At 46.6% G+C, this 27,774-nt stretch overlaps 9 protein-coding genes across 9 annotated transcripts; 4 read left to right on the top strand and 5 right to left on the bottom strand.

The window, feature by feature from the left end:
- The first annotated feature begins 350 nt into the window (after positions 1-350).
- MICPUCDRAFT_55314 (WD40 repeat-containing protein) lies at positions 351-2,765 on the top strand. Its single transcript, XM_003056327.1, has one exon. It carries the CDS (start codon positions 581-583, stop codon positions 2,327-2,329), a length of 1,749 nt encoding a protein of 582 aa, XP_003056373.1. The 5' UTR covers positions 351-580; the 3' UTR covers positions 2,330-2,765.
- MICPUCDRAFT_70270 (luminal binding heat shock protein 70) lies at positions 2,479-5,084 on the bottom strand. Its single transcript, XM_003055939.1, has 5 exons — positions 5,018-5,084; positions 4,657-4,936; positions 4,367-4,578; positions 4,064-4,303; positions 2,479-3,978 (listed from the first exon to the last, which is right to left on the bottom strand). The coding sequence occupies exons 1-5, from the start codon at positions 5,046-5,048 to the stop codon at positions 2,762-2,764; spliced, it is 1,980 nt and encodes a 659-aa protein (XP_003055985.1). The 5' UTR covers positions 5,049-5,084; the 3' UTR covers positions 2,479-2,761.
- Positions 5,085-8,291: 3,207 nt separating this feature from the next.
- On the bottom strand, positions 8,292-11,228 carry MICPUCDRAFT_49424 (uncharacterized protein). The gene has a single exon (XM_003055938.1). It carries the CDS (start codon positions 11,086-11,088, stop codon positions 9,124-9,126), a length of 1,965 nt encoding a protein of 654 aa, XP_003055984.1. The 5' UTR covers positions 11,089-11,228; the 3' UTR covers positions 8,292-9,123.
- Positions 11,229-12,735: 1,507 nt separating this feature from the next.
- Positions 12,736-14,866, bottom strand: MICPUCDRAFT_55310 (uncharacterized protein). Its single transcript, XM_003055937.1, has one exon. It carries the CDS (start codon positions 14,862-14,864, stop codon positions 12,891-12,893), a length of 1,974 nt encoding a protein of 657 aa, XP_003055983.1. The 5' UTR covers positions 14,865-14,866; the 3' UTR covers positions 12,736-12,890.
- Positions 14,867-16,991: 2,125 nt separating this feature from the next.
- Positions 16,992-18,174, top strand: MICPUCDRAFT_64352 (uncharacterized protein). The gene is made up of 2 exons (XM_003056326.1): positions 16,992-17,302; positions 17,489-18,174. The coding sequence occupies exon 2, from the start codon at positions 17,617-17,619 to the stop codon at positions 18,121-18,123; it is 507 nt and encodes a 168-aa protein (XP_003056372.1). The 5' UTR covers positions 16,992-17,302; positions 17,489-17,616; the 3' UTR covers positions 18,124-18,174.
- A 413-nt stretch (positions 18,175-18,587) lies between these two features.
- On the top strand, positions 18,588-20,593 carry MICPUCDRAFT_55309 (uncharacterized protein). The gene is made up of 2 exons (XM_003056325.1): positions 18,588-18,903; positions 18,972-20,593. Exons 1-2 carry the CDS (start codon positions 18,785-18,787, stop codon positions 20,068-20,070), a joined length of 1,218 nt encoding a protein of 405 aa, XP_003056371.1. The 5' UTR covers positions 18,588-18,784; the 3' UTR covers positions 20,071-20,593.
- Positions 20,548-21,541, bottom strand: MICPUCDRAFT_55308 (uncharacterized protein). The gene has a single exon (XM_003055936.1). It carries the CDS (start codon positions 21,510-21,512, stop codon positions 20,613-20,615), a length of 900 nt encoding a protein of 299 aa, XP_003055982.1. The 5' UTR covers positions 21,513-21,541; the 3' UTR covers positions 20,548-20,612.
- Positions 21,542-22,594: 1,053 nt separating this feature from the next.
- Positions 22,595-23,503, top strand: MICPUCDRAFT_64346 (uncharacterized protein; the record flags this gene model as incomplete). The annotated part of the gene is made up of 1 exon (XM_003056324.1): positions 22,595-23,503. The coding sequence occupies one exon, from the start codon at positions 22,595-22,597 to the stop codon at positions 23,099-23,101; it is 507 nt and encodes a 168-aa protein (XP_003056370.1). The 3' UTR covers positions 23,102-23,503.
- Positions 23,504-24,375: 872 nt separating this feature from the next.
- On the bottom strand, positions 24,376-27,472 carry MICPUCDRAFT_14010 (uncharacterized protein; the record flags this gene model as incomplete). The annotated part of the gene is made up of 19 exons (XM_003055935.1): positions 24,376-24,623; positions 24,756-24,791; positions 24,880-24,975; positions 25,137-25,302; positions 25,360-25,414; positions 25,486-25,548; positions 25,599-25,744; positions 25,802-25,845; positions 25,901-25,961; positions 26,022-26,093; positions 26,161-26,268; positions 26,393-26,444; positions 26,495-26,614; positions 26,679-26,746; positions 26,822-26,901; positions 26,977-27,064; positions 27,130-27,186; positions 27,243-27,293; positions 27,374-27,472. 19 exons carry the CDS (start codon positions 27,470-27,472, stop codon positions 24,376-24,378), a joined length of 1,710 nt encoding a protein of 569 aa, XP_003055981.1.
- Between the last annotated feature and the right edge of the window lie 302 nt (positions 27,473-27,774).

The following is a 27,774-nucleotide window of genomic DNA, read 5'->3' as shown; positions in this document are numbered from 1 at the left end:
TTCTCCGTATCCGCGCAAAGTTCCCCAGGGGTCCGAAAACGGTCTTCCCGTCTTTTCTCGCGGCGCAATTGCATGGATCTGGTGTCTAAAATCGCAAATGGCTGCTGTGCAAAGTTTCAGGTCAATCTAAGCTGCGGCGGCGCATGGGAAAGCGCGGACGTGAGGGGGCGCGTCTGACTGACGCTCATACGAATTTTGAATAAAAAAATCGCAAGTTAATTTGGCGTTAATTTGGCCGATACGCGGCTGACTGGGCGTCATACGATTTTCACTTAGCGCATCTGGTATACCAGCCTCGTACTCGTACTCGTATAGAAAAGCAAAGTTTCAGCCTACACAAATGCGTGTGGCGCCCGTCTCCAAAACCGTGCCTCGGGACATGTAAGATACGAGGATCAGTTCAGAACTCGACTCGGACGTTGGAGTTGACGTTATTTTGGCCGACGTCGTCTTTTCACCTGCCGTACAAGTAGTGTACCGGCGACCTCCTTCGTCTCCGGGAAGGTGCATCGTGAGTACTTTTGTTAGGGCTACATTTATATGGTGAGCGACGCGTTCGGGGTGGTGAGTCTCTCGTCAGATGTGGCGGAAGGCCAGGCTTGTCGCGGTAAATGAACATGCCCACGATGCGTCCATCAAAGGCATTTCGGCGGGGTCCTGGCCGTTCGCCGCCTCCGAGCCGCTGCACTTGTCCTTTTCTTCGTCGTCTATCGACGCGAAGTCTCCGTCGATTTTTGCCACCGCGGGAATGGATGGCGTCGCCCGTGTGTGGCGCCTTGTTGACGGTAAAGTCACCGAACGATTACGACGTGTCACGGTCCTCGAGGGACACAGCGCAGGGGTGCGTGCAGTCGCGCTGCCTCCTCCGCACCGTCCACATCGCCCCACCGCGATGCGTCTTGGTGCTGTAACTACATCGTACGATGCAACTGTACGACTTTGGTACATAGGAGACAAGACCCAACGCTGCTTCGTGACACAACCACTGCGGGGGCATGCTGCTCCTGTCCTCGCGGCAACTATCGCGCCAAACGGAAAGGTGCTCGCGACAGGTGGAGAAGACGGGCGCGTCTGCTTGTGGAGTCTGAGTGACTCGAAAGATAGTGACTGCAACTTGGTAACGGACTCGCTGTTTCGGTGCCAGTCTCCGTCCACTGCCTCTCCACGACCGGGCACGCTTGACCCTATCGCAAGCGTGAACGTGTATGAACGATCCCCCGTGCGTTGTGTTGCCTGGAGCACAGACGAGTGCGCGGCGACCGGAGGAGAGGATGGGTCGATTCGCGTGTGGAGCAAAGCAAATGGGGGCGGTATGGCGAAGTGCGTTTTTGTGCTCGCCGGACACTTTGCCGCGGTTACTTCGATCGCGCTATGCCCGAGAAAGCACACTCGTAAGAACGTGGGCAGGACGAAAAAAGGCCAAGACTTGATAGGGGAACGATCCCGGCTTCTCGCAGGCTGTGACGAAGGCTTCTTCCAAGTATGGCGTGTGGATGTTAGGGATGAGAAGAAGGACAACGCGATCGCAACGCTGACGTGGGAATGGGGAGATAGAGCACACGTGGGAACTGTGAGGTGTGCGCTACTCTTCACAACTGATGCTGGACTCGTTGTGAGTTCAAGTGAGGACCGGACCGTGCGTCTGTGGGACCTACAATCGGGCGAATGTGTCAACGTGTTACTTACGGGCTCAGCTGCAGCGGTAGAGTGCGTGTCGTTCTCGTTTTGTGGGTACTTCTTGGGCGTCGGCATCGCTAATGGATCTCTGCAGGTGTGGAGGGATGACACAGACAATTCACCTGCCGCAGATTTTGATGCTTCATCCGTGATGACGACAGTTGCGGCTCGTATAGAGCTAGGCATCCGCCCACTTCTTCACCCACACGATTTTGAGTCGTCAGTTGCAGCTGAGTCTGCTGCGGGCACAGCGGTGACATCATCTCTTTTACGTGAGGCTTTCGATGCGGCAAATGAGGATGCTTTAGCAGCATTGCCTCGAATCGACAAGGCAGTGCTGGTGTCAGGTGTTGCTAATGTTGAGCGATATAGGGGAGAAATACAAGTTGTTCGTGGAGCGTCTGGCGCGCTGCAGACACTGTGCATAGTATGCCATGAATGGATCGAGCTAAAATGTGTTGGCGGCGGCGACGGACGTGACCTGGCGATGCCATTGCCATGTGGGCACATTTTCCATCGCTCGTGCATATTACCTTGGTTATTGAACAGTACGACGTGCCCCACTTGTCGCGCGAGTGTGTTCAAAACCGGAGGCATCAAACCGACTGCGTGCACCCTCCTCTCCAAGGCGTCAGACTGCTCCAGACTGTGATCTCACACGTTGAGAAGAGGAGCACAGCTTTTATTGGACTAATCGTTTGGACTGTCGTATCTTTGGAGGCAGTTGACACCTTGAGGGTGACCACTGCATACAGTGCTCGAAGTTAGTTCCATAGACTTATGTACAAACGCGTTCTTCAGAAACAAATTGGCTGGCTCATGCACATCAGCTAGGGTCTATTCTTCACATTTGAGTTGTTCTTTGCACAGTTCAGCACGAAAAGTACTCCAGAAACCGTTTAGCTTTTCACTTTATGAAGAATATTCGTTGATTAAAAGTGGATTTGAACGAGTTCTTCCTTTTATTCAGAACAACAACACCGCAAGTCGAGGACTACAACAGCGTTGTGAGCCGCTTCAACTGAACACTGTTTTTTTCACTGTTCTTCATGTGGGCTTTCATGTTAATAAAAAAATGTTTTATTCACAGCTCGTCGTGCTCATCGAATTCATCAGAATCTTCCTCAGGGTCGCCCACATCACTATCCTGCTGGTAAACTTTAGAAACAATAGGGTTGCAGATGCCTTCGATTTCCTTGAGCTTTTCTTCGTACTCTTCTTTCTCACCGTTCTGATTATCATCTAACCAGTCGAGAGTTTCTCTCACGGCCTCTTCGATCGTGACTTTATCATCTTGATCTAGCTTGTCGGCAAGTTTATCCGTGTCAGCAATCGTGTTCTTCATGTTGTAGGCGTAAGTTTCGAGGCTGTTGCGAGCGTCCACTCTTTCTTTGATTTTGCGATCTTCTTCAGCAAATTCTTCTGCCTCTTCCACCATGCGCTCGATTTCCTCTTGGGAGAGTCTCCCCTTGTCATTAGTAATCGTAATTTTTTCAGACTTTCCTGTGCCCTTGTCCTCAGCACCGACATTCAAGATCCCATTCGCGTCAATCTCGAAAGTAACTTCGATTTGCGGGACACCTCTGGGTGCAGGTGGAATAGAAGTTAGCTCGAACTTTCCGAGCAAGTGGTTGTCCTTAGTCATCGCTCGTTCGCCTTCAAATACCTGAATCATGACAGTTTGCTGATTATCTTGATAAGTTGTGAAAGTCTGAGACTTTTTGGTGGGAATCACTGTATTCCGCGGAATCAACTTAGTCATGACACCACCAACTGTCTCAATTCCTTGCGTAAGAGGGGCGACGTCGAGAAGAAGTATGTCTTTGGTTTCATCTCCACCTTCACCTGAGAGAATACCGCCCTGGACTGCAGCCCCGAACGCAACTGCCTCGTCTGGGTTGACCCCTTTATTCGGCTCTTTCCCATCGAAGTATTCTTTCAACAGAGCTTGCACTTTCGGAATGCGGGTTGAGCCGCCAACAAGGACGATCTCGTCTATTTGTGACTTTTTCATTCCCGCATCCTCCATCGCTTTTTTGACCGGACCCATAGTTTTTCGAAATAGATCGTTGTTCAGCTCCTCAAACCGTGCACGAGTGAGGGGCTCAGAAAAATCAACACCTTCGTAGAGAGACTCTATTTCGACGCGGACCTGGTGCTGGTTGGAAAGCGAGCGCTTGGCACGCTCAGCCTCTCTTCGGAGCTTTTGCACGGCTTTCACATCCCCTGAAACGTCTTTGCCATGCTTGCGCTTGATAAGTTTCATGAAATATTCCATTATGCGCTGATCGAAATCCTCACCTGTTCATTGAATAAAATTAATTGGTATTCCGTTTTTCTGGCCGCATTCCGGCAAGAGAACAGTGTGTACAGAAAAAGTTCCTACCGCCGAGATGGGTGTCTCCATTCGTCGAGACAACTTCGAACACACCGTTGTCAATGGTGAGTATGGACACGTCAAAAGTGCCCCCTCCTAGATCGAAAACGAGAATGTTCTTCTCTCCTTTCTTGTCGAGACCATACGCAATTGCAGCAGCAGTGGGCTCATTGATTATTCGAGCGACATTCATACCAGATATGGTGCCCGCATCCTTTGTCGCCTGACGCTGCGCATCGTTGAAGTATGCTGAAGAACAAAAGAAAAAAATTAGGCAACTATAATAGAAGTAGCAGGAAAGAGTTGTGGAACCTGGTACAGTTACTACTGCGTTCTTAATTTCTTTCCCGAGGTATGCTTCAGCAGTCTCTTTCATCTTAACGAGGACCATTGCTGAGATTTCCTCAGCTTGAAAAACTTTTTTGCCCTCCTTCAAGTCGACTTCAATGCAAGGCTTGCTGTCCTTGTTCACGACTTTGAAGGGAAACATCTTGACATCACGCTGAACCTCCTTATCTGTAAACCTGGAAATATTTCAAAGATAATTCTGAATATTAAACGTTACCCATCCGATACTAAAGGGGCTGGGCAGGGCAACGTACTTTCGGCCGATTAGCCGCTTCGCATCGAATACAGTGCGTGTTGGATTGGCAGTGGCTTGATTTTTTGCAGCGTCACCAATCAGGCGTTCACTGTCAGTGAAAGCGACGTAAGAAGGCGTGATGCGATTCCCCTGGTCATTGGCAATTATTTCAACTTTGCCGTTTACGTACACACCGACGCAAGAATAGGTGGTGCCCAGATCGATGCCGATAACTGTTCCGAGCTGTTCCGTTGCTTCTTGTCCGTTAGCGGCGCCGACGAGCGTGGCGAGGAAGATGACTGTTGTGAAATAAAGAAAGTGTTCAAGATACTTTTCAGCGACTTGAATGTGATGAATGAATCAACGAAAAGTAGGCACACCAAGGAGCGATCTAGTGACGGCATGCATCATAGCGTCTGTATGTTTACCGAGTCACAATGGCAAGGCCTGCAGCTCTGTCGATCTATAGCGTGCCTGCGAGCCATTATGCAAACAACGCATTCCTAAATGGTTTTCGGTGAAAAGTACCTTGCAGATCAAAACAAACTAGAACAAAAAATATTACGGCGTGAAATTTATATATGAGTAAATGTCGTTTATTTATTTAACCGGCATATTAGGAATTCCGCCATAAGCGTCACCTGTCCACTCAAAATCCGCCGCGTGGCTTATGGGGTTTACAACGGGCACGTGTACACGTACAGTTGTGACTACACGTACTAAAAAGGGCCTATTGTACAACTCATACATGTACAACAGTTGTTTACGTACGAAAGTACGAAAGTACTTCCGTACGAGTACAACTAGTGTACTGTACTGTACAAGTACTGTACGTGTACAGTACAGTGATATCTAAATCTCGCACCTCAAATACCTTCGTACTTCGAAGGTAGCCAGCTAGCCACTACAACGTACGTGTACGTGTACTGTACAACGTTGTACACGTAGCCAGCCCTATGATAGGCCCTAGCTAGAATATGGAAGTACGGAAGTACTTCCGGAAGTACACGTGTACTGTACCAGTACATTTGTACTTTCGTACTTCCATACTTTCGGAAGTACTTTCGTACTTCCGTACAGTACAACGACGTTTATACACGTAACCTTCGTAGTACAGAAGTACGGAAGTAGAATAGAATACACGTATGGAAGTTGTAGTACGTTGTGCTTCACGTACATGTACCGTATGACCACATCAACACTGTACTGTATGACCACATCAACTGATAAATGTTTGAAGTACAGGTACTGTACACGTAGTCACGTACTGTACTTCCGGAAGTACACGTACTATGAAGATAGCCTTAGCTAGCTAGATAGACTACTGTAGATAAATAGTTCAGTACGCGGAAGTAGCTTGCTACACTACTTTTGATAGTGTACAACTGAACATGACTTTCAATTTTCTATACTTTCGTACGAAAGTACTTTCGTACATGACTGCAGCACTACTGCAGCTGTACACGTACACGTAGTACCTTCTGTACACGTACACGTAGTACCTTCGTACGAAAATACTTCCGGAAGTACGGAAGTATCTATGGAAGTACTTTCGTACCTTCGTACGAAGGTACTTTCGTACAACGTTGTACAGTACACGTACGTGTACACGTACAGTGTAGAACTGTAGATTGCTGAACAGAAGTGCTTCCGGAAGTACGTGTACAACGTACATGTACAACGTTGTACGAAAGTACACATAGAATAGCCCTACGCTACAACGTTGTACACGTGCGGAATTCCGGAAGTACCTTCGTACTTCTGTACTTCCGTACACGTGTAGGGCTAGGGCTAAACTACGGGGCACACTAAGAAAAAAATACTACTGTATCCAGCGATTCTTTTGGTTCGATCCAGCGATTCTCGCATTTCCACAGCAAATACCCATACACTACAGCCCTCGTACTACGTCCGCGTACTCCCTGGGTTCAAACTTCAGTCGTTTGAAAGGGGTACCCGCGGGCGTTCGCGCGCTGTTGGAGTCGCGGGAGCGTCACGAACGCCGACGTCGCACGCGAAGAATTTACTCGAAATACCATGATGCTTCGACCCATTCAAAAATATCACACCTCTCACTGTGATAATCACGACGTAATTAGCGCTCGAACAGGGCCGGGGCAACTTTAAACATCGCGTTTTCAGGGAAGGTGGAAAAAAAGTTCTCCTCCTTCAAGAAAGATTTTGCAGAGTCACCCTTGAGACATATAAGCGCCGCTGACTTCGTTTTCTTTACGGGAAGTGGCACAATACTTTTGCTTTAATCGATGCCCCGCGTTGTGACGAAGAACTCTTCTCATTGTAGCGGAGATTGTTACGGCTATTCCGCGACGCTATGGCTGCGCGAACACGCAGACCTCGCGGAGAGGTGTAAAACTGTCAGAACTCTGATCGTAGACGAAAGGGCCACTGAATCGTCAGACCGGTGAAGACGCGACCCTCGGTCAAAGTTGATCGGTCAAGCCGATCAACCGGCGAGTACGCGAGAAGAGTTGGATCGAATGGAAAAAAGAGTCAGATAAAATTTTTTGCGGCACACTAAATATCCCGAATATAACTTGGGCCCATCCACAGGTTACGTATTGGCAATTAGTCAGTGTCACGTTTCTGTCAGGATCTTTCGTATGGGCACTGCAGTCAGAGGCTGGATCCGTTCTGTCGCGTTTTTCCGTATGGGCATTTCAGTCAGCGAGGTCGCGTTCGGAGATATCATTTTTTTCGGCCATTCATGCGATAATATAACACCACATACCGTCACGAAAAAGACATCGTCGGCGCTCAAAGCGCGCGAGGTAGTCTGAAACGGGCTTTACGGAACGAGCTTCTCGACGAGAATCGTACAGTATGGGCATTTCAGTCTGCGGCGCGCTGTCTTCGGAAAAATCATCTCCGAACGCGACCTCGCTGACTGAAATGCCCATACGGAAAAACGCGACAGAGCGGATCCAGCCTCTGACTGCAGTGCCCACACGAAAGATCGTGACAGAAACGTGACACTGACGAATTGCCCATACGTAACCTGTGGATGGGCCCAAGTTATATCCGGGATATTTAGTGTGCCCCCTACACTACAATACACTTACGAGTCCCGTACGTAAATACTTCCGGAAGTATGATACTTCTTCGTTCGAAGGTACGGAAGTAGATACAGTAGTCTATGAATACCTGAAGGTGCAACGTGTACGTGTACACGTACATGTACAGCGTTGGTGTACAGTACATCTGTACAACGTTGTCCAATACGGAAGCACGCGTAACCCTAGCTAGATACAGTAGAATACCTTCGAAGGTACTTTCGAAAGTACTTTCGTACTTTCGAAAGTACCTCCGAAGTACTTTCGTACTACACGTACGTACAACGTTGTAGTATCATAGTGTTGTACACGTAGTTGTACTTCAGGATAAAAACGAGCAAAAAGTGCAACAGGGCCTAGCTAGCTACGAAGGCACTTTCGAGAGTACCTTCGTAGCTAGCTAGCTAGACTACTGTACACGTACACGTACGTGTACACGTACACGCAGCTAGCTAGCTACCTTCGTAGATACTGTACAAGAATAGTTTTAGCTATCAATGTACGAAAGTACTTTCGTACTTTCGTACGAAAGTACAACGTACGAAAGTACTTCCGTACACGTGTAGATAGATAGGATTAGATACGAGTTTAATGTCTCTCTCGTTCTTGAAGAAAGCACAAAAAGTCAAGCACATAAAGTCAATTCAGCTCCGTGGAAGAGAATGTCACGAGCGCCGAGCAGATCACATGACTCTACAACAGCGAGGGACATCACTCATCAGCAGGAACGGTCTTCGTTACAGATGAGCCCCAGGAACTTGGCACCAAAAAGCAAGAGCAAAGAGTTCACGGGTTTCGCTGGTGAAATCCCCCCCCGGTTGCAGCCCTCGGAGGCAAAGAACGTCGCGAAGCGTTCTGAGCAGGGCGGTACACTTTCCAAGAGATCTTCATTGTTCTCATGGCTAGAATACCCCCCAAACTTTGAGAAAGCTACTGAGTGTCGTATTCAGGTGAGCTTGGTTTGCGGAGCACGTTCTAAAAGTTGGCGCACGCGTTCGCTCCTCTCGTTATTTTACGCCGTTTACCCCGAAAGTTGATGTCACTCATCACATCCTGTTCACCCTTTCTGTACAGTCTTTGAAGCAAAAAATCAATATATGTGCTGTGACTGAATCGATCCCCTCCGAGTTGAAGTATACGCTCGCCCGAAACTTTGGATTCTTCTCGTCGATTTTCACACAGTTCTTTGACAGAGATGGTGCAAAAAATGTTCAACATTCCCTTGGCCTCGGGAAATGACAGTATTTGAAGGATGGTGTCCAGAACTCCTGATAGTCGTGTGCCTTGATGCGTTATCTAGTAGCCCTAGATTTTGCGTGATTCATTCACAAATATTCTATTGAAGGCTGCCAAGAAGAAGTGGCTAAAATCCACCGTGGTGCTCAACTATCACCACTTACCTTGACCTTGGTGAGCTACCACCTTCCAGCCATTATTCCTGCCATGCCGACCAAGCCAGCAACAAGGCTGGCAAAGTTTGTAGCGAGCTGTTGATCCTCATAGAATTCCACACCTTTCTGGCCTACACATTGTACCATATCCTTAGTTGTCGCGTTCGGTTCAATACCTTCAGAGATCATCTTCTGATAAAGCTCAATGGCAGTTTCATAACGCGATGAAACGTCAGCTGCTCGAATGAGTTGATTGTAAACATGTACACTTGGTAAGACCCCAAGATCAGACATGCGTAACATGATTTCATGACAGACCGCAAGTTCGCCGCGTGCTGCTGGTGCAAGCATTAGCCCAACGAAAGTATAGTCATCTGGGACCAACTTTTTCTCAAAGACCATTTCTCTAAAGCAAATATTAGCTCGCGTATCCTCACCTCCGTGACCGTATGCAGCTATAAGTGTTGAATATGTCACAGCTGATGGCTTCATGCCTCTGACTAACATGTCATTGTACAAGTTCTCAGCACGAAGCCATTCTCTTTCCTTACCGCAAGCAGAGATAGTGATGTTGTAGTGGATTTCCTTCACCTTCAGTTGTTCAGAGTTGGAAGTGGACTGAGATTCAGCATCTTTCATGAGTAGGTCGTCAAGTAGCGCTACCGCACGCTTCCATTGTCCACATTTCTCGTACACTGCGAGCAGTGTGCTATATGTTCTGCCCGTGGGTGGAGTTCTTGAATTGTCTCGTACCATGGAGTTGTAAAGTGCCTTAGCTTTATGCCAGTCACCACAGTCACCGTACGCCTTCATAGCAGCTGTGCATGTATGCGTAGTACGAGGCAATCTATACGACTCAAAAATTGCTACAGCTGCATCAGGCCTACCACAACGACATGCAGCAATCATAAATTCAGTGTACAGCCGAGCATCTGGCCGCTGCATTATCTTTCTTTCAGTGCTCTCCAGTTGCGACGTTTGCACACTCTCATCCTTCGTATCTTCTGTCGGTGACTGGACGTCAGGACTTGCTGTTTCAGTAAGAAGTGCATCTGTAACTTCTTGGAAACAATGTGCGGGCATAGTGTTCAGTAGAGCAGATTCTACCGCAAACAAAATTCGCTCAGCATTGTTGAACTGACCAAGCACACCATATGCACAAATCAGTGCTGATGCAACAGGGACATCTGGAGAGACACCAATTACACGCATGTCCGAGACCAGTGATGCCGCGGCCACCGCGCCAATGCGACCTCCTCTCGCGCAAACACGAATAAGTGCGGAATATGTGTGTGACGTGGGACAGATACCCTCCTGTTGCATCTCTTCATATACTTTGATGGCTTCCCTCCATTCCCCAGCCGTACCAAGTGCTTGAATGTATGCAGTGTATGTATGTGCCGTAGGAGCACTTCTTTCAGATCCCTGTGCACGCATCCAAGCAAATGTGCATCGCACTCGATCGATGTCACCATTCCTACCAGCGATCGACAACACAGTGGTGGCAATATGAGAGTTTGGAGCCTTTATTGGTTTATCTGCAGGACCACACAGGCCATCAAAGATGTCGAAGACTGCTTGCCACTGTGCGCCTGAACCGATTTTCTGAAGTGTCTCGTTAAGCTCACGCGACGGCATCTGACCACACTTACCTATGAATGCGGAATCGAAGATAGCTTCCCTTGTGGCAGGGCCACTTACAAGTTGTGGTACAGCCCTGGGCGACGACGAGAATATGGACCTTCCGGAAGACTGCCACTCTTTGAAAGAAAGTGCAACGCTAGGGTTGCCCCGCGTCCTATTACAAACGCGAACGTCCAGTGTCCGTGCGCGGAGGTGCAAGTCACGTGTTCGCGTGCAGCCCAGATGTGCAACCCCAAGGCCACAGATTGGAATACCACAGCCTTTCGGCAACAGCACGTGACGCAACTTGTACGGCGGCGATGTGAACACTGCAGTCGATCCTGCGATCCAAACGAGATCGTTCATAACCGATAACGCATTTCTCCGACTTTATATTGAAAATATAGCCAGCTCAACTCTCGTGAAATCGTCTTGCGCAGCCGCGTGAGTAGTTAGAGCTAGCTAAAGGCGCTTCGAACGAAAGCATGAAGCGAAAGTACACTGTACAAAAGGACCAACAGTAAGTCAACTTAGTCCCAACAGTACAACACTACTGTAGCCCTGCCTACCTTCGTACTAATTCGAAGGTCGTACACGTGTACTATGGCCTTAATTATGATAGCTATGTCATAATACCAAGATACCTTCGGTACAGTAGAATAACAACTTATTACGGACGGAAATAGTACGAAAGTACCTTCGTAGGCCCTAGCTAGCTAGCTAGTACGAAGGTAGATATTAGCTACTTTCGAAAGTACATATCTTCAAAGGTACGAAAGTACTTTCGTACTTTCGTACGAAAGTACCTTCGTACGAAGGTATGTAGCTATTTCTAGCTATTCTACAGTAGCTATGATATAATAATAATAATATTAATGATACGGAAGTACTTTCGTACTTCCGTACGAAATAAAGTGCGGAAGTACGTACGTGTACTTCCGGAAGTACTTCCGTACTTCCGTACTTTCGTACTTCCGGAGATAATATAGAATACCTGTACGTGTACACGCACGTGTATGTACTGTACGCACGTGTACTTCCGGAAGTATTCTATCTATTGTACCCGATCGAGGTCTATCTGTAGCTTTCCGTGGACTGAAGTACAGAAGTACTTCCGGAAGTACCTTCGTACGTGTACAGCTGTACCTCCACTGTACACACACTGTACGTAGGTAGGGCTACGAGTATTGGACAGCTGGGCACCTTCGAAGGCATGATACACGTACTTACATGTACACTATGAAGACGGGAAGACCGTTTTCGGACCCGAGAGACCTTTTCAGGGATTTTATTCATTTTTTCTTATTTTTTCTTAAGAAAAAGGTCTCTGAGGGTCCAAAAACTGAGATTTCCCGTCTTTTGCCCGTCAAGGAAACGCTTGAATCTGTTGTTTAAAATCGCAAATGGCCGCTGTGCAAAATTTCAGATCAATCCGAGCTGCGACGGCGCATGGGGAAGCGCGGACGTGTCTGACAGATGCTCATGCGAATTTTGAATAAAAATATCGCAAATTAATTTGGCCGATACGAGTAGTTGTAACTTGTAGAGTACGCGTCTGAATACGATTTTCATTTCTGAGGGCACCTCGTCTATAAATGTACAACGTGGTACTGAAGTACTCTCGAAAGTACTTTCAAGTACTTCCATAGAATACTCCCGGAACTTCCGGAAGTACTTCCGTACCTTGCTACCTTCGCAGGTACTTTCGTACTTCCGTACGACGAATGTATAGAATACTTCCGCAAGGACGTTGACTTCCGTAAGTACTTCGGAAGTACTTCCGTATTTCCTCCGAAGTTACTACCGGAAGTACTTCAGTACTGTATACGGAAGTAATTGTACGAGAAATACAGACTATTCCTATTCGTAAGGATACAACTTCGGTGGTTTGAAAGCTAGCACTCCTTTCAAACGCATGAAAACTTGAAAAAGATCTTGCCTTGAGTTTCCGGACAGTGCGAGAGGGGCGAATCCCCGAGTTCTGGCGCTAGTGTAATAGAAAAGAGAGGATATAGTATACAGTTGCGCGTATTTTACGTAGATATTAATATAAAAATAAGACAAAACAATATCCAGCTGCAATGAACTCAGCTGTGAACCTCACGCGCACAGTGTCAGACTTATGTGTTATATATCTGCAAATTTACACTTTCAACTTTGTGCGAAGCTCAATGCGGGTAAGGATCATATGAAACAAAGTCGTATGGTGGCATAGTCACAGCACACTGATCAATTAGTGCAAGGGTAAGCATCTCTTGGGCGAATGAGTCTTCCGGGCTGAGACCGAGGGCTTTGTGGTAGCAATCAATAGCTTCACCCATGAAACTCTGAAATTCTCCCCTGAGTTGATAAGTAAAACCGAGTGCAGTATATGTGCTAGCAGATAAAGGTGAAATGCTGAGGGCACGCTCATACCACATGATTGCTGCATCAAAGTTACGCAGCTTGCGATGAGTGTGAGCCAAGTTTACAATGGATATCTCCAGCAGATCGGTAGATACTTGCGGAGCAAGTGCCAAGGCTTTCTCAAGATTTGTTGCAGCAGCAACAAAATTCATATTACGGTAACACAAGACTCCAAGCTCATTGTATGTTAGCGGGTCACTGGGGCAAATATCCCGTGCCTTCACACAGAACTGCTCTGCAAGAATTAGATTATTAGTTCGCTGATATTCCATGCCGATACAGAGTAGAGGTAGGTGGCAACCAGGAAACATACGTACCGCCGTACGATACGCTACCAATGCCTGGTCACTTTCATCCTGAGCTGCAAAAGAGTGCCCGAAACCGATCCAAGCAGGGGCAAATGCTTTTTCCAAAGCTGTAGATTTACAAAAATAATGGCGAGCTTCCTCAAACTGCCTGACACAATAATAGTAACACGCCACTGCAAACCAACTCACAGAGTGGTCAGGATACTCCTCGACCAACTTCTGCGCACACAAGTAAAGCTCACTTTTGCGGCGAAGCTCAACAGCAACGCTGAGGAAGCAAGGAATAGCAGAGAGCTGAAAAGGATCTCTCTCGAGAACTTCAGATATGATCTCGTAGCAACCATGGAAATCACCACGACTGTATAGACACTCTGCATTTGCTTGAGCAATGTCACCATTTCCACTTAGGGCAACCAGCTCGGTTTCAAAATCCAAGGTTTTATGAAGTGCAGGTCGAGTTGACAGATGATTTCTTGCTTGCTTGTCTCTGCCATACCATGCTCCAGTCCAGCATGATCTTCGCTTAAAGGTCGTCAGCTCGTTGAGCATCTTAAAACAAAAGCTAGGTTCACCCTCTTCAATGCCCCTTACATTTACAGGATGATATTTCTTGCCCATGGTGACGTATACAAACTTTAGCCATTTGTCACCAGGCTCAATTTGAAGTGAAGCAAGGAGTTCCTGCTCTTCTTCTACCGTCAACATGTGTTGGGAAAGCAGCGCGGCAAGTGCCTCGTAGCAGAAATAGTCAGCTTTGAGTGCTGATACATACCAATGTCGAGCTAGCGATCGATTATCCAACGCATCGTATGCTCTGCCACGGAGTAAACATAACGCTGAGATGGTAGATATAGATCCACGTTTTCTTAAACGTGAATGCGTCTCTGTACGGGTACTGAAACCATTTGCCAGGTCTGCACAAATTATATCGGCTCCTCGATCGCCAGTAATATTCTCCAAGTTTGATGAACAGGGACCTCGCTTCTTGTTCATTTCCTCATCTTCTTCAACGTCTTCCAAATCTCCTCTTCCAAGCACTTTTAGGCATTCTTCCCACTTGTTCATTGCAGCATAGCACTGTGCAGTAAGGTATGTTAAACGAATTCTGGTATCAGATGCATCGCAGCCGTACTCTGTCATGTACTTCCCAGCCGTACACGCTGACGAGGACGTGGCAGATTCTAATCCACTATTTCGAGCTCGTCCTTCAAGCACTCTCGAAGCAAGCCCTTCACGATTCAATAACGTGAGTGCGCGTTGGTAGTGTTTTCCCTCGTAAAGCACCTGAGCATACAGATAGACGTCTTCAGGGTCACGAGAGCCCAGCGAAACTAGCTTATCGGCGAAGAATGTAGCGGAAGTAGTGAGGTGTTTTCCCACGCAGTCCTCCACGACGGCACGCAACTGCTGTAGAGTTTCAGTTTCCATTGCATGGCAGAAAGTGCGGACTCGTTTCTGGGATACGACGAAGGTACCTTCGAAGGTATGATAGACTACGAAGGTACTTTCGTACTTTCGTACGAAAGTACGTACGAAGGTACCTTCGTACGTACCTTGGGTAGTTATGTACGGACTAACGAACGGTATGTACGTACTACTACTGTATGTACATATGTTTTTTATTATAATATGTATGATCGATACAGTACTATCAAGCAATCGCAATAATAGCAAGCAACTTAATACGAAGGTACGAAAGTACAATAGTATTATCATAAAAGTATCATAACAACTTACATATGCACATAAATAATAAGTTGATTTCTTGCTTATGATATTTTGATATCATATCATGCATGCATATTCATATTAAGTACGGAAGTACGAAGATATACGAAAGTATGAAAATTAAGTAACACGTGTACTGTAGTCCTCCAAGTAATTCGAAAAAACCAACAAAAAAACATACTCGTGACTAAAAACACGTACAAAAGTGTACGCGCGGCTTAAAGGGCGTAGAACTTGGCTTGCCTATCAAAACCTAATTTGATACGAAGGTACGGAAGGAAGTACGTTCGTAGGTGATTTGTGCATCAACTTTAGGGTTTTTGGAAACTCAAGGTAGTCCTCTACGTAATTCGAAAAAAACCAGCAAAAAAACGTGCTCGTGACTAAAAACACGTACAAAAGTGTACGCGCGAGCACCCGCGAGCGAAACACTACTCCTTCCTCGAATGAGATCGCGACGATTTTTTTTTTGCACCATCTCGTTTCAGGCAACAACGCCGAACCTTCTATGTTGGCGTTTTTCGCGTTCATGCTCTCTGCCGCGAGTGGGGTACGCGATCTTCGCGAATCGCGATTTCGGGCAAGATCTGCGCTTTCTTCGCGACGCGCGCGAAATTCGAAAAAACGCCAACATAGGATTGTGCGCATGCCTTAGAACTGTCATCATGCAAAGCTTCGCGCGCAGACGAGCATCGCGCGCGGAGGAGTAGTGTTTCGCGCGCGGGTGTTCGCGCGTACACTTTTGTACTTGTATTTCGTCACGAGTACGTTTTTTGCTGGTTTTTTTCGAATTACGTAGAGGACTACGTGTACTCGTACTGTACCTTAATCAGCGCCTCCGGCGCTTCGGCCGTCGGTAGTTGGGAGAAGGGGCCCGGGAGCGTATATACTATTTAGTGAGAAGAGTACGAAAGTTCGTACAGACTAACCTGGTGAAAGGGCCCATATAGACCAGTTGCCCTAAGTGAAAATCGTATGACGCCCAGTCAGCCGCGCAAAAAATTTTATCTGGCTCTTTTTTCCATTCGATCCAGCTCTTCTCGCGTACTCGCGGTTGATCGGCTTGACCTATCAACTTTGACCGAGAGTCGGGTTTTCACCCGTCTGACGATTCAGTGGCCCCTTCGTCTACGATCAGAGTTCTGACAGTTTTACTCCTCTCCGCGAGGTCTGCGTGTTCGCGCGGCCATAGCGTCGCGGAATAGCCGTAACAATCTCCGGTACAGTGAGAAGAGTTCTTCGTCACATCGCGGGGCATCGATTAAAGCAAAAGTATTGTGCCACTTCCCGTAAAGAAAACGAAGTCAGCGGCGCTTATATGTCAAGGACGACTCTGCAAAATATTTCTTGAAGGAGGAGAACTTTTTTTTCCACCTTCCCCTAAAACACGATGTTTAAAGTTGCCCTGTTCGAGAGATGATTACGTCGTGATCATCACAGTGAGAGGTGTGATATTTTTGATTGCGCCGGAGCATCATGGTATTTCGAGTAAATTCTTCGCGTGCGACGTCGGCGTTCGTGACGCTCCCGCGACTCCAACAGCGCGCGAACGCCCGCGGGTACCCCTTTCAAACGACTGAAGTTTGAAACCAGGGAGTACGGGACGTAGTACGAGGGCTGTATCGTATGGGTATTTGCATCGAAAAGCGAGATGAGCTGGATCGAATGGAAAAAAGAGCTGGATAGTATTTTTTTCGTCAGCCGCGTATCGGCCAAATTAACGCCAAATTAATTTGCGATTTTTTTATTCAAAATTCGTATGAGCGTCATGCAGACGCGCCCCCTCACGTCCGCGCTTCCCCATGCGCCGCCGCAGCTTGAATTGACCTGAAACTTTGCACAGCAGCCATTTGCGAATTTAGACACCAGATATATGCATTTGCGCGGCAAGAAAAGTCGGGAAGACCGTTTTCGGACCCCTAGGGAACTTTGCGCGGATACGGAGAATTTGACAAATCGCAAATTAATTTGGCGTCAATTTGGTGACTTAGGGCAACTGGTCTATTTGGTGCTGCAGCCCTTATGCTCATTTCGCGCGTCGAGCGTCGGGGCGTTACGTAGCGCGATGGAGGGCGTGTGGAGGAGGAATGCGCGGGTGGCACGAAGGCGGTGTGTTGTATTACACGTGGTGAAGTGTGGTGCGCGAGCCGTGCCCTTTTCCTTATCCTTTTTTCTTCACGTCGTCGTCTTCGTCGTAGCCGCAAGTGCGCGGCGGGTCGCCCGCGCTTCCCATCGATGTCCGCGCGCGCATTTCCACCACGCCACGTGTTTTGAACCCGCATGACGTCGTCAACTCCGCGGCGATAATCGTCGTACTCCAAAAGAAGGCGCGCGCCCTTCTCGCCGTGTTCCGCACACCACGTTCGGAGAGTCGTCGGAGGTGCGCGACGCGCGCACGCTGGACAACCCGAAGGACGAACACGCCGCGTGCGGTTCTTCATGAAAGCGCGCCATGTGTGTGCTCATGTCTCGCACTTCCATTGCACTTTCCGGTTCGCACCGCGCGTGGACCCTCGCGGGCGCGTTCCCACGCCATCGCCGTGAACGGTATGGCGAGGGCGAACGTACGGGTCTTCGAGCCAACGACGTAGCTCTTCTTCGTCGGGGAGGGGAACGGGGTCCGCGTACTCGCGAAGAAGCCGCGCGCCGTGATCGCCGTTTCGACGGCACCAACTCACGAAGGGCTCCTCCGCGTTCTCGCGCGGCGTGTCGTCGGGATTCCTTGGATATAGCCGCCCCATATATCCGGCGCGCGCGCGCGAAAGTGCCGCTCCCGCGAGGCGTCGTTGTCGTTCGAGGACGACTTCATCGTCACCCCGAGGTGCCTTTCCGCGTAGTACGAAATTCGCGTACTCATTTCAGACTAACAAAGGGTTGGCACTTTGGATACGGGGCGCCAAACGCATTTGCTTGGTTGAAATTAGCGTCCCTTAGGTCGGGGAAAATGCCTAGATGGTGAGAAGGTAAACCTTCTCCCAAATTGACAAAAAAAACACCTCAAAATCACAGGAAAAAACTCACAAAGCGGGGGTTTGATGAAGACACTCCAGAACTTGAAAAATGACCCAAAAAAAAGTCCAATTACCAATTCGTAGCTGAAGGCGGTTGAAAACAGGAATACCCAGTCCCGCCCGAGCCTGACGAAACTGACGATGAATATGACGAGCAGAGTGCGGTAGACCCAAAAATCGCCAATCTGTCAATTTCCCAGATTGGGATTGGCTGCGAATGTTGTACTGTATCCCGCATTCGCCAAAGAAAATTGTTTGAACTGTAGTTGTACTTTCGTACGTGCGTATACGAAGAAAGGCTGTTGTAGCGGTGTACTGTACTGTACACGTGTACACGTACACGGAGGTCTAGTACAGCGTAATTGTTGTACGACTTGCCGTCTGTGCACGATTGACACTCATTTCCAACCTCTGTCTCGTCCGGGGCTGTGCTTCGACGCAGCCTCGTCACATATACTTGAGATTGGAATCGAGAACGGATCTATGGAACGAAATTTAACCTCACGAACGTTCTTCCCTTCTTTGTCCCCAAGGACGGCAAGGTCGGCGAGAAAAACTGCTCCACGCACGAATGCTAGGTATTTTGGTCTTGGGAAAGTGCGCCGTCTTATGGTCAGAGCCCTGGGATCTAAAACTGACCATGGCAATGACGTGAAGGGGGAAGGTATCGATTCAGTCTCGCTCGGTGCACTTGCTGACATCGGCGTCAACCTCCATCAGCTTACAAGGTGAGAGCATATCTCTCAAATTGCAAATTGCCAACTCCTAATTTCTGGTTTGTACCTTATATTTTCAGGGAAGTTGACACGAACAACAAAAGCAGTGAGACAATGTCACTTTGCAAAGAATTTTCGATTGCCGGATATGTGCATGTCTTGAATGGGCGCGGTGGCCTCCCGAAGGTCACACTTTCTCATCCTAGTGGAAGTTGCCTTGATATCTATCTTCTTGGTGCCAACATTTTGTCCTGGACGCTACCTAGTGGTGGTGAGGTTTTCTACACGCCTGATGGCATAGTATTTTCGGAGGAGAATCCAATCGACTGGGGAACTATTTTTTGTTTTCCTCAGTTCGGCGAAGGTGAAGACCGTGGTACCCTAACAGACAAATTCCCCTTGCCGTTTGACGGATTTGCAAAAAGCTTGAGTTGGACAATAACTCAAACTGGCCTCCATGAAGACAAGCACGGTACGTGTCCTTATGTAATCATCGAATTGCATGATTCTGAAGCAACACGTGCGGTCTGGAACCATAGTTTCCACCTAACAATGGAAATAACTTTGGAACATGCTGCTCTGAATGTGTCATTAAGTGTAAAGAACACCAGTAGCAATGATGTCCTTGAGTGTTCTGCCGCCTTCAAGTCTCATGTCGCTGTCATGGATGTTGAAGATTTGTCAACAAACTATATTGGCTTTGATGATTGTATTTTTCTCGACAATACACTTCACCCAACAAAACCGCGAGTCCGTTTCACTGGTGACGAGAGGAAACACGGTTGTTTGAAACTTACTGGGCCCACTGACCGTGTGTACCTCAACACAAAAAATGATACTGGAATTGAGATTGGTTCTGGTTGTACAGTTCTTCTGCGCAATACTTGTCACCTGGGCACAAGCGAATTCAACGACCGTGCCATCTTTAACCCTTGGAATGAATCAGATCCAAAGAACTACCGCTGGTACTCTGGGCTCGCTATTGGAGCAATTGGTAGACTTCTAAGAATAGATCCAGATGATACGCACTCGAGCAGTATTCGACTCGAGGTGAAAGATAACTCACAACAGATTATTTCAACTCTTGAAGAATCGGATCAGAAACTTGCTTCGGATCCCAATTCCAGTTGGCCAAAGTTCAATGTCCCTGCAGAAACTTTACCCAGAGATCTTCAGTGACAAGATACGAAAGTTTTCAATGCTTGTAGTTTTTCTGCCTTCGCCTGGATATGATCCGGATTTATATAAACATTCTCTCTGTGAGACAAATGTGTCATGAACATGATTTATTTTTTAGTGTTCGCTTTCCGATTGAATTTAAAGTTGCAATCAAATTTATTGTTAAGTTTGTTGAGGATTCAAAGTGAAAGTATTTTCTTGAAAGGATAGTGAATTGCCCTACCCCACCGTGCTCTCAACTGCCCACATTCGATCGGTCGATATAACGCGCTGCCACGCGTGCGCATCATCACGCCTCTGCGTGCAGGCGCAGTTAGCGATCATACTGCTACACGGCGGCAACAGCATTGCCAGCAGTTCTCACCACTCGTCGTGTTTGTGTTGAGTTGCGGACAGTCTCCTTCAATTTTCGATCGATTAAACGACGATCAATGAACAATCGAAGTTTATCGCCTTTCAAGTTTCAGGAAAAGAAATACGAGGAGAGTGTCTTGAATTAAAAATGGTCTAAACCGTTGATACTATTTATACTCGTCTGTGCGCTAGATACGATCCTTCCTTTTGCGACCTGTGTATTTGCTATTGCGAGCAGTTTCTTTTCCCTTGAGTTGAGCCTGGGATTTCTTCTTTTCTATCCAAGCCCTCCCTTTATTATCGGGATGCCGTTTGCTCCTACTGTGCGAAACACTACTTATTTTCCTGGAAGGTGAGAGGTTCTTTCGGGCTTTTTTGCGTCCAACGATATTTATACCTGGTTTGTTTAAGAGTTCATCACCAACCAGTCCACAAATGTGTGTGCTCGCCGAAAATTCTGTCGCAGAGCTCTCCGAGCCAGCAGCCAACACCAGGAAATATTTTTTGGCACGGGTTGAATTGGGATAGTCCACGACTAGCCCACCTGAGAAACCAACACGAAGAGCTGAAGTGGTGATCATTTCTACTTGCTCAGCATTGTCAGGATAAAATTGGAGAACTGCTTTGCTGCCACGCTTAAGACAGCGGTACAAGTGGTTGAAAAATGATGCGAGCCGGCGGCGCGGCCGATGGAGAGAGTTATCAGCATTGCAGAGCCATTGAATAGCTGAGATTGAGATGCAACCATCGAAAACACCAGGCCGAAACGGGCAACCATGCCCCATGTCATACTGAACAACACCTCCCAATACTTCGCGCTCCTGTGCAACTTCGAGCATGTTCATGCTGATATCAGTACCTATCCATTCATGGCCAAGTGATGTCAGACGTTCACCGCTAAGCCCCGAACCACAGCCGACGTCAAGCAAAAGGCGCGGAACACCATCGTCAGGAATATTTAGGAGTTCAACTGCTCGCTCTGTTAGCCTTTCTTGAATCTCGACGACACGCGACGAGTGCGTATATTTTCGTGCTTCGACATCGTTGTAAAATATTTGTGGAGGTGCTGTGAATTCGGGACGGCTCATCGGCGTTTTCTTCCACGCGCTAGATTCGATGCTTTCGGTGCTGCGTGAAACTTCAAATCGTGTTGCGAAAGGGCAGCATGTACAGTTGTACAACGTACACGTACAGTACACTTATTGTACAATAAATAAATAAGCAAGTTGATTTTTTTACTGATGAAGTATCATACCTTCGTACATAGTACCTTGTATGCCTTTATGTACATAATGTACGTGTACACGTGTACGAAAGTACGAAAGTACCTACGAAGGTATTTATCCACATTCTATTTCCGAGTACAACGATTGTACACGTACGTGTACACGTACTCAAAAAAAGTCTTCGCCTTCGGCGAGTAAATAAAAATACGTTTAGTGTACAACGTTGTAGCCCTACTGTAGGGCTACAGGTGTAACGCGTTGTACACAAACAACGTTGCACGAGTACCTTCGATCGAAGATAAAATAGTGTACTCTCATACTCAACTACGAAGGTACTTTCGAAAGTACAACGTTGTACACTACTATGATACGTACAGTATGAGATGCATGATAGTTGCATTATTTATTTTTATTTATTAATAGCCAATGTATGTACATCCATACTGTACCTTCGTAATATCCCCTTGCTTGCTTGTGAATAAAAGCTGTATGTACGAAGGTACGAAGGTACTTCCGGAAGTACTTTCGTACAACCTACACGTAAGTGTACACGTACGTGTACACGTGTACACGTAGTGTACTTCCGTACCTTCGAGGTACCGAGCGAGTTCCACGGCGAGTGGAAATACTGGTTTCCTGAGGAAGAATGAAGTAGGCAGAGATTGTTCAAGAAGTAATAATGACATTCATATAACCTGTCCATGCTTTTGACGGGTACTTGTTCAACCGGTGGCTCGGTGGTTTCCGAAGCGCTCCAGACTGACGTCCTTACCGACCTCGAACGAGACGTCAATTTCGTAGTCAAATCGTTTGAGACCGGTTATGAGCCTCGTGACGATTCTTCGTCTCTAACCTCCGGCACGTTCGTTTCAGTGTGCTTCTCCAACCTATTTCAGTTATGAACTTTCTGTCCTAAAAACTTGTACGCGACAGGCTCTTTTTGGATGCCCGTGGAACGCATCTTGAACCCTTTGAACGGCGTTGAACGCGCTATCTCGGTTCTGTCCACGTCGTCTGCTCTTCGGAGCACGGGCATGGTTGCTCAAGAATTTGCAGGTGCAGAGTGGTGGGTTCAAGACGTAGGCCCTGAAGAAAATCCAAAAGGTTTCCATACTGACTGTAACTTCCAAACAAAAACAGGAAATGCCAGAAATGAGAATGTATATCAGGGTAACGCATGTCGTTGCGCAGTCTTCCACCCAACAGTAGCAAGTGTCCTTTACCTTGTAAACAATGGTGGTGCAACAGCAATATTTGGACAGGCAAAGCAGTTTTTTTCAGATTATTCTATCTTGCAGCCGCGGTTGCCTACAGAAGTGTGTATTGTGAACCCAAAGCGTAACAGGGTGCTTGTTTTTGAAGGAGACAGGTATCACGCTGTATTACACCCAGCGTCATCTTATGAGGACAGTTCTTGTCAACGGGTACGGTCGTCACTGGCATTGCCTTAGTTTTTTTGCCACTTTACTCTGCGAAAACTTTCTCAATGCGACTCTGCATATTTTTGTTTGACTCTTGCATATTTCTAATTCAAAATATCCTCAAACAACGTCCTTCTTCTGCTGCCTATGGGACAGATTACTTTTCTCGTCAATTGGTGGAAAAGTAGACCTGATGGAGTTGTTGAACTCCCGAGATGTTTTGTTACAAATAAGAACTTCTTTTCAGATGAACTGTTAGCTTGGAAAATTCCGGGGCATCAACCTCACGGCGTGCACGAAGAGAAAAGACAGAACATTCGTGTTTATTTGACACGAGGTTGCGAAGTGTTTCTCACAGGGGTAAACTTTTTTGATCACATTGAAAGGTGGCAGTCCCAGAAGATGCCGACAGGTTTTGAAGAACTGGTCCGTAGCCGAGTCATACTTCTCAAGTATTCCGGAACTGCACGAGGTTTAGTGAAGAGGGATCACAAAACAATAAGTTCTCTTCTAGAACACATTGAAGGTGAAAATGAATGGCCATACGACCCTATTTCTTTTGGAGAATAGTATTGAGTTGAGTGACTATTGTGCAGCCTTTATGCTCTGAACGATATGTCCAGGTAGTAAAGGGATCCTGAAGTGAGATCTCCGCCGCAAGAGTTGCTTGCATATTGCCACCCTTGTGACACATGATGGATGCCACGGTGACGACGCGACGCGCTCGAAACTATGACGATCGAGGAAACTGCGAGATCTGAAACCGGCCGCCCGATCTAATTTAGGGCAGTGATTCTCGAGTTGGGCGCCGACCACACGCAGAAATTTCAATTTGACCCCTGGTATAGAAAGCAAGCCCGGATGGGAGAAGGTGGTATACCACCTCTCCCAAAGTTCCGAAAGAATAAATCGCACAGGGCACGTTTCTGGAATGCGGAGCACGACTAATTTTGTTTTCTTGAAAGGAAGGAAAAAAAGTTCTTGCATTACTTGAGTCAAGCAAGAAACACAACACGTTCTTCTCTTCAAAATGCGAGATAGTACTTCTTTCCCATGAACCTATAGTGCCGCAGAAAAAATGCCGATTGGCAACTAATACTCTCTAGATGTCGATGCAACTTTTTCTGTTCCGGCTCAGCCCAAACCAGCCTGCACAACACAAATGGGTGACTTATACAATTCTTGCCAAAATCTGGGGGTACGCAGAAATCTCATTGGGGCACCTGAGAAAGAAGCCTTTGCCTCCCTTGTGAGAGAGTATAATGCGCACATTTTATTCGTGCCAAGAACGTGTCGTGAGGAATTTATGACTTGAAGCAAAGTGCCTTTGTTAGATCTCTGACAAACATCTTGGAATTTAGAATAGATGTTCCTCCAAGTGTGACCTGGAAACCCTGGTTTGCCTCATTTACTTGAGCAACATATCTTGCTTCCTCGTACGTCACACCCCCAATTATAAATACTAAAAGATGCTGTGGTGGCTTGGAGTCGCGCAGCTCAAATTCAGTGCTCACACTTGGATATTCATCTCTACTTTTTCCCTTTGCAAATGCTTCAAGCGTCCGAAAGTAGGGATCATCACACCAGAGTACAAAGGTAAAAATGCGTCAATGCCACTGCTAGGAAATAGTGCAGAGGTTAATAAACATGGAAACCAGAAGCTGAGCTCGGATGAGAGCCTAACACACCTGCACTAAGAGGGGTTGATGTTGTGTGTAAACTAGGAAAAGGTCCAAATGAAATAAGCAAAAAGTATTAGACCGGAACAATATTTGCAAGAATCCAAATTTATACAAGGCAAACCACACCATTTTCAGCCCCCTTCAAACCACCAACAAGTTTGGAGGCCCGAGAGAAAAAATTCCCATTTCGAAACAAGTCTCTGCACATAAAAGTCGTCAAATCTAAGGACAGGTGTAAAAAGTTATAAAGTTGTCGTCCTTACCCTGTCCTGTATGTATTACCAGCATACTGCGAAAAATCACAGTTGATTCACGGAATTTCTTGCCAAAAAAAGCTGACACACTTGCCTTCACAATCTCGGTGACTAAGTGTACATGAGAACTTTCGATATTGCGTTGTTGGAGTGCGGACACCATGTTGTTAACCTTGCCAAAAAAATTAGTTCTTATGATCCAGGGGAAGTGAAAAAGGCATACCTGCTTACATCCCGAAGTCTCATACCTCAGAATGAACAGGAGAACGAGCTTCAGACATGCAAAAGAATTTGCCTAAATAGACAACCGGTGAAGGCAAGCAAAAAAAAAGTAAAAATGATAATATGCTACCCGTGGGTTTACTAGTTGTTGCATCACTGAGTTGTATGCATACAACCGATCAGATCTGCTAAGCAAGGAGGCCAACAGGCGCTCATAAAGATTACAAAAACAACCAAAACGAAAGAAATGACCCACCCACAAACAACCTCTTGCTCAACTTGAGAGACTGCTAGAAGATCATTGGAAGAAATGATTTTACTTAACTTACAAGCGCGTCCATACAAAACACAAGATATCAAAAGGGGGACTCAAAGGATATCGCATGACTTGCCTCAGTCAGGATAGTCACGTGCTTAGATACAGCACCAGACTGCACTCGAAATTCAGGGAAGCTTTCAACAAATCTTTGAATATCCTCTATCGACTCAAGATTCTTATTTGACCTCGAGATACTCTGCGCCAAGAAGAGGATTTGAAATAGGAACAAAAAAACTTCTGGACGAAAACATACCTGGAAGTCATCAACAAGTTTTTTGACTGCAAATCCGAGGTCACCTGATGTGGAGTTGTTGATTAATGTAAATAAATTAAGAACAAATAAAGAGGCAACCAAAATTTGAATGCATGTGGCGACTGAAAAATTCATCGTTGCTCGACGATAAGACCAAATCCTGTGGTGCAGTGCAAGAACTTTATTGGAAGAAGCCAGCGAATTTGGCGCAGGAAAGAACCTGACTCTTTCCACATGAGTCAAAAAACAGTACACGGTTATTATTTATACAAAGGAGTTCATGAACCATCGCCTTCAGACAACAAAAGGTGAAAAAAAGGTTAACTGATCATTGTTCAAGCTGACAAGAGTAAGAACACCTGGTATGTCCATTGTGAGAGCAAAGGCGTGACCGGGTCATCTTTGCGATCAAGAATAAGCAAATGAAGACTCCCAGTACCATGCCCATAGTCAAAGAGGGTGGGTTCCTAGGAAATGGAAAATAGTTGGTTTATAAGAACCACGCAGCACAAAACAATTGAGTGAATACCTGCTCACGAGCTAGGCGCCAGACATCATTTGCGACCATTTGAGAAATTTCCGAACCAAAACAAAGGACGTCAGCAGTGCATGCACGTGAGCAAAGAAAGAATAGGTTGAAGTCCTCAGAAAATAAGAAAGGGCACTTAGAACTCTACTGAGATGAGAGCCTACTTCCGTTGATAGCGAATTACTGGCAACTGTTTCAAACTCAATATGGAAGCAGCAAGGCCATCCACTAATGTATCGATAATATTACGCTGATCATTTGCATCCGACAAACCAGCAATCAAACTAGGAGGTGGTTAAAAGAACAATCCGAAGACTTACATCCCTACGAGCTTCTACACTAAAGAACTCGTGGTTTCTTGGTACGTTCAGGGTGAACAGTGTTGGATCAAGAGCAACAAAACAAGCGAACACCTCCTACCAAATGAAGACACCATGAGAAACGGAATATGACCTCAAATGCGCGCGCAAACAGGAGATGACGACGCAAACCTGTATTTGGCTGACAGCTTCTCGTTCATCAGCCTCGGCCAAAGTTTGCATATCAGTCTCTCTCAACAAGTTTGAAAAGTCTGTCAACAATTTATCTTGATATCACCAATCTGTCTTGAGATCACACAGTATGAAGGACAGAATACGTCACTCACAGAGATAGTAATCACCATAAGGATCGGCTTTCAAGATGTCGCAGAGAAGAGTGACATTTTCTCGTGAGGGTCTCACAAAGAAAACCGCCTGTGATAGTTGTTCACGTGGCCTAAAAATCACAAGGACCGGTGTCGATGAGAGCAAAATCGAACCTTCAGGTGATGCATTGCACTTTCAGATGTAGAGTTTATTTTCTCTACAAGGAAAACCTGGCAAGTCGAATGAGATCGTGGAAGCCGATTACGCCTTAAAGCGACATATAAACCTCTCTTTTCAGCAACTCCGTGTGGCTGAAGGCAGCACCAACCACATTAATCTGGGAAAGAAAAATAAAATAAAATAAAAATGAAAAAGTTTTTTTCGTTGATAGTTGGCTAAGAGTATCATCGCACACACCGTGAAGTCGTCAAGTATTAAGGCTTTCATGCCGACTGCTGCTTCACTTAACATTTTTGAAACATATCCTTTTATAATAAGCAACAGGTCCAGGGACATGTTGCATTTCCCGACGGAAAGTTGCGAACTCGAGCAGCGCTTCCAAGTGGAGACAGAGTGCAAGACTACACGAGGCAGGGTATACTAGGTGCTTGTCTGCAGCGATTCAAGAGAAAACGGGTAACACGTGCCGAAAGTGAGAGCACGGTCGCATTACTCACGCTGTGCGTGATGCACGGCTTGCTCTCTTTTTCTGTATGCAACTACGAGTAAGTTGTTCACCTTCGAAAATACTTTCGTACTTTCGTAGTTATATATACGAAGGTACGAAGGTACGAACGAAGGTAATATATTTTCGTACG

The sequence above is a fragment of the Micromonas pusilla genome, assembly GCF_000151265.4.
Source record: "Micromonas pusilla CCMP1545 genomic scaffold MICPUCscaffold_2, whole genome shotgun sequence".
NCBI lineage: Eukaryota > Viridiplantae > Chlorophyta > Mamiellophyceae > Mamiellales > Mamiellaceae > Micromonas > Micromonas pusilla.
This window is presented reverse-complemented; position numbering and strand designations above follow the sequence as displayed.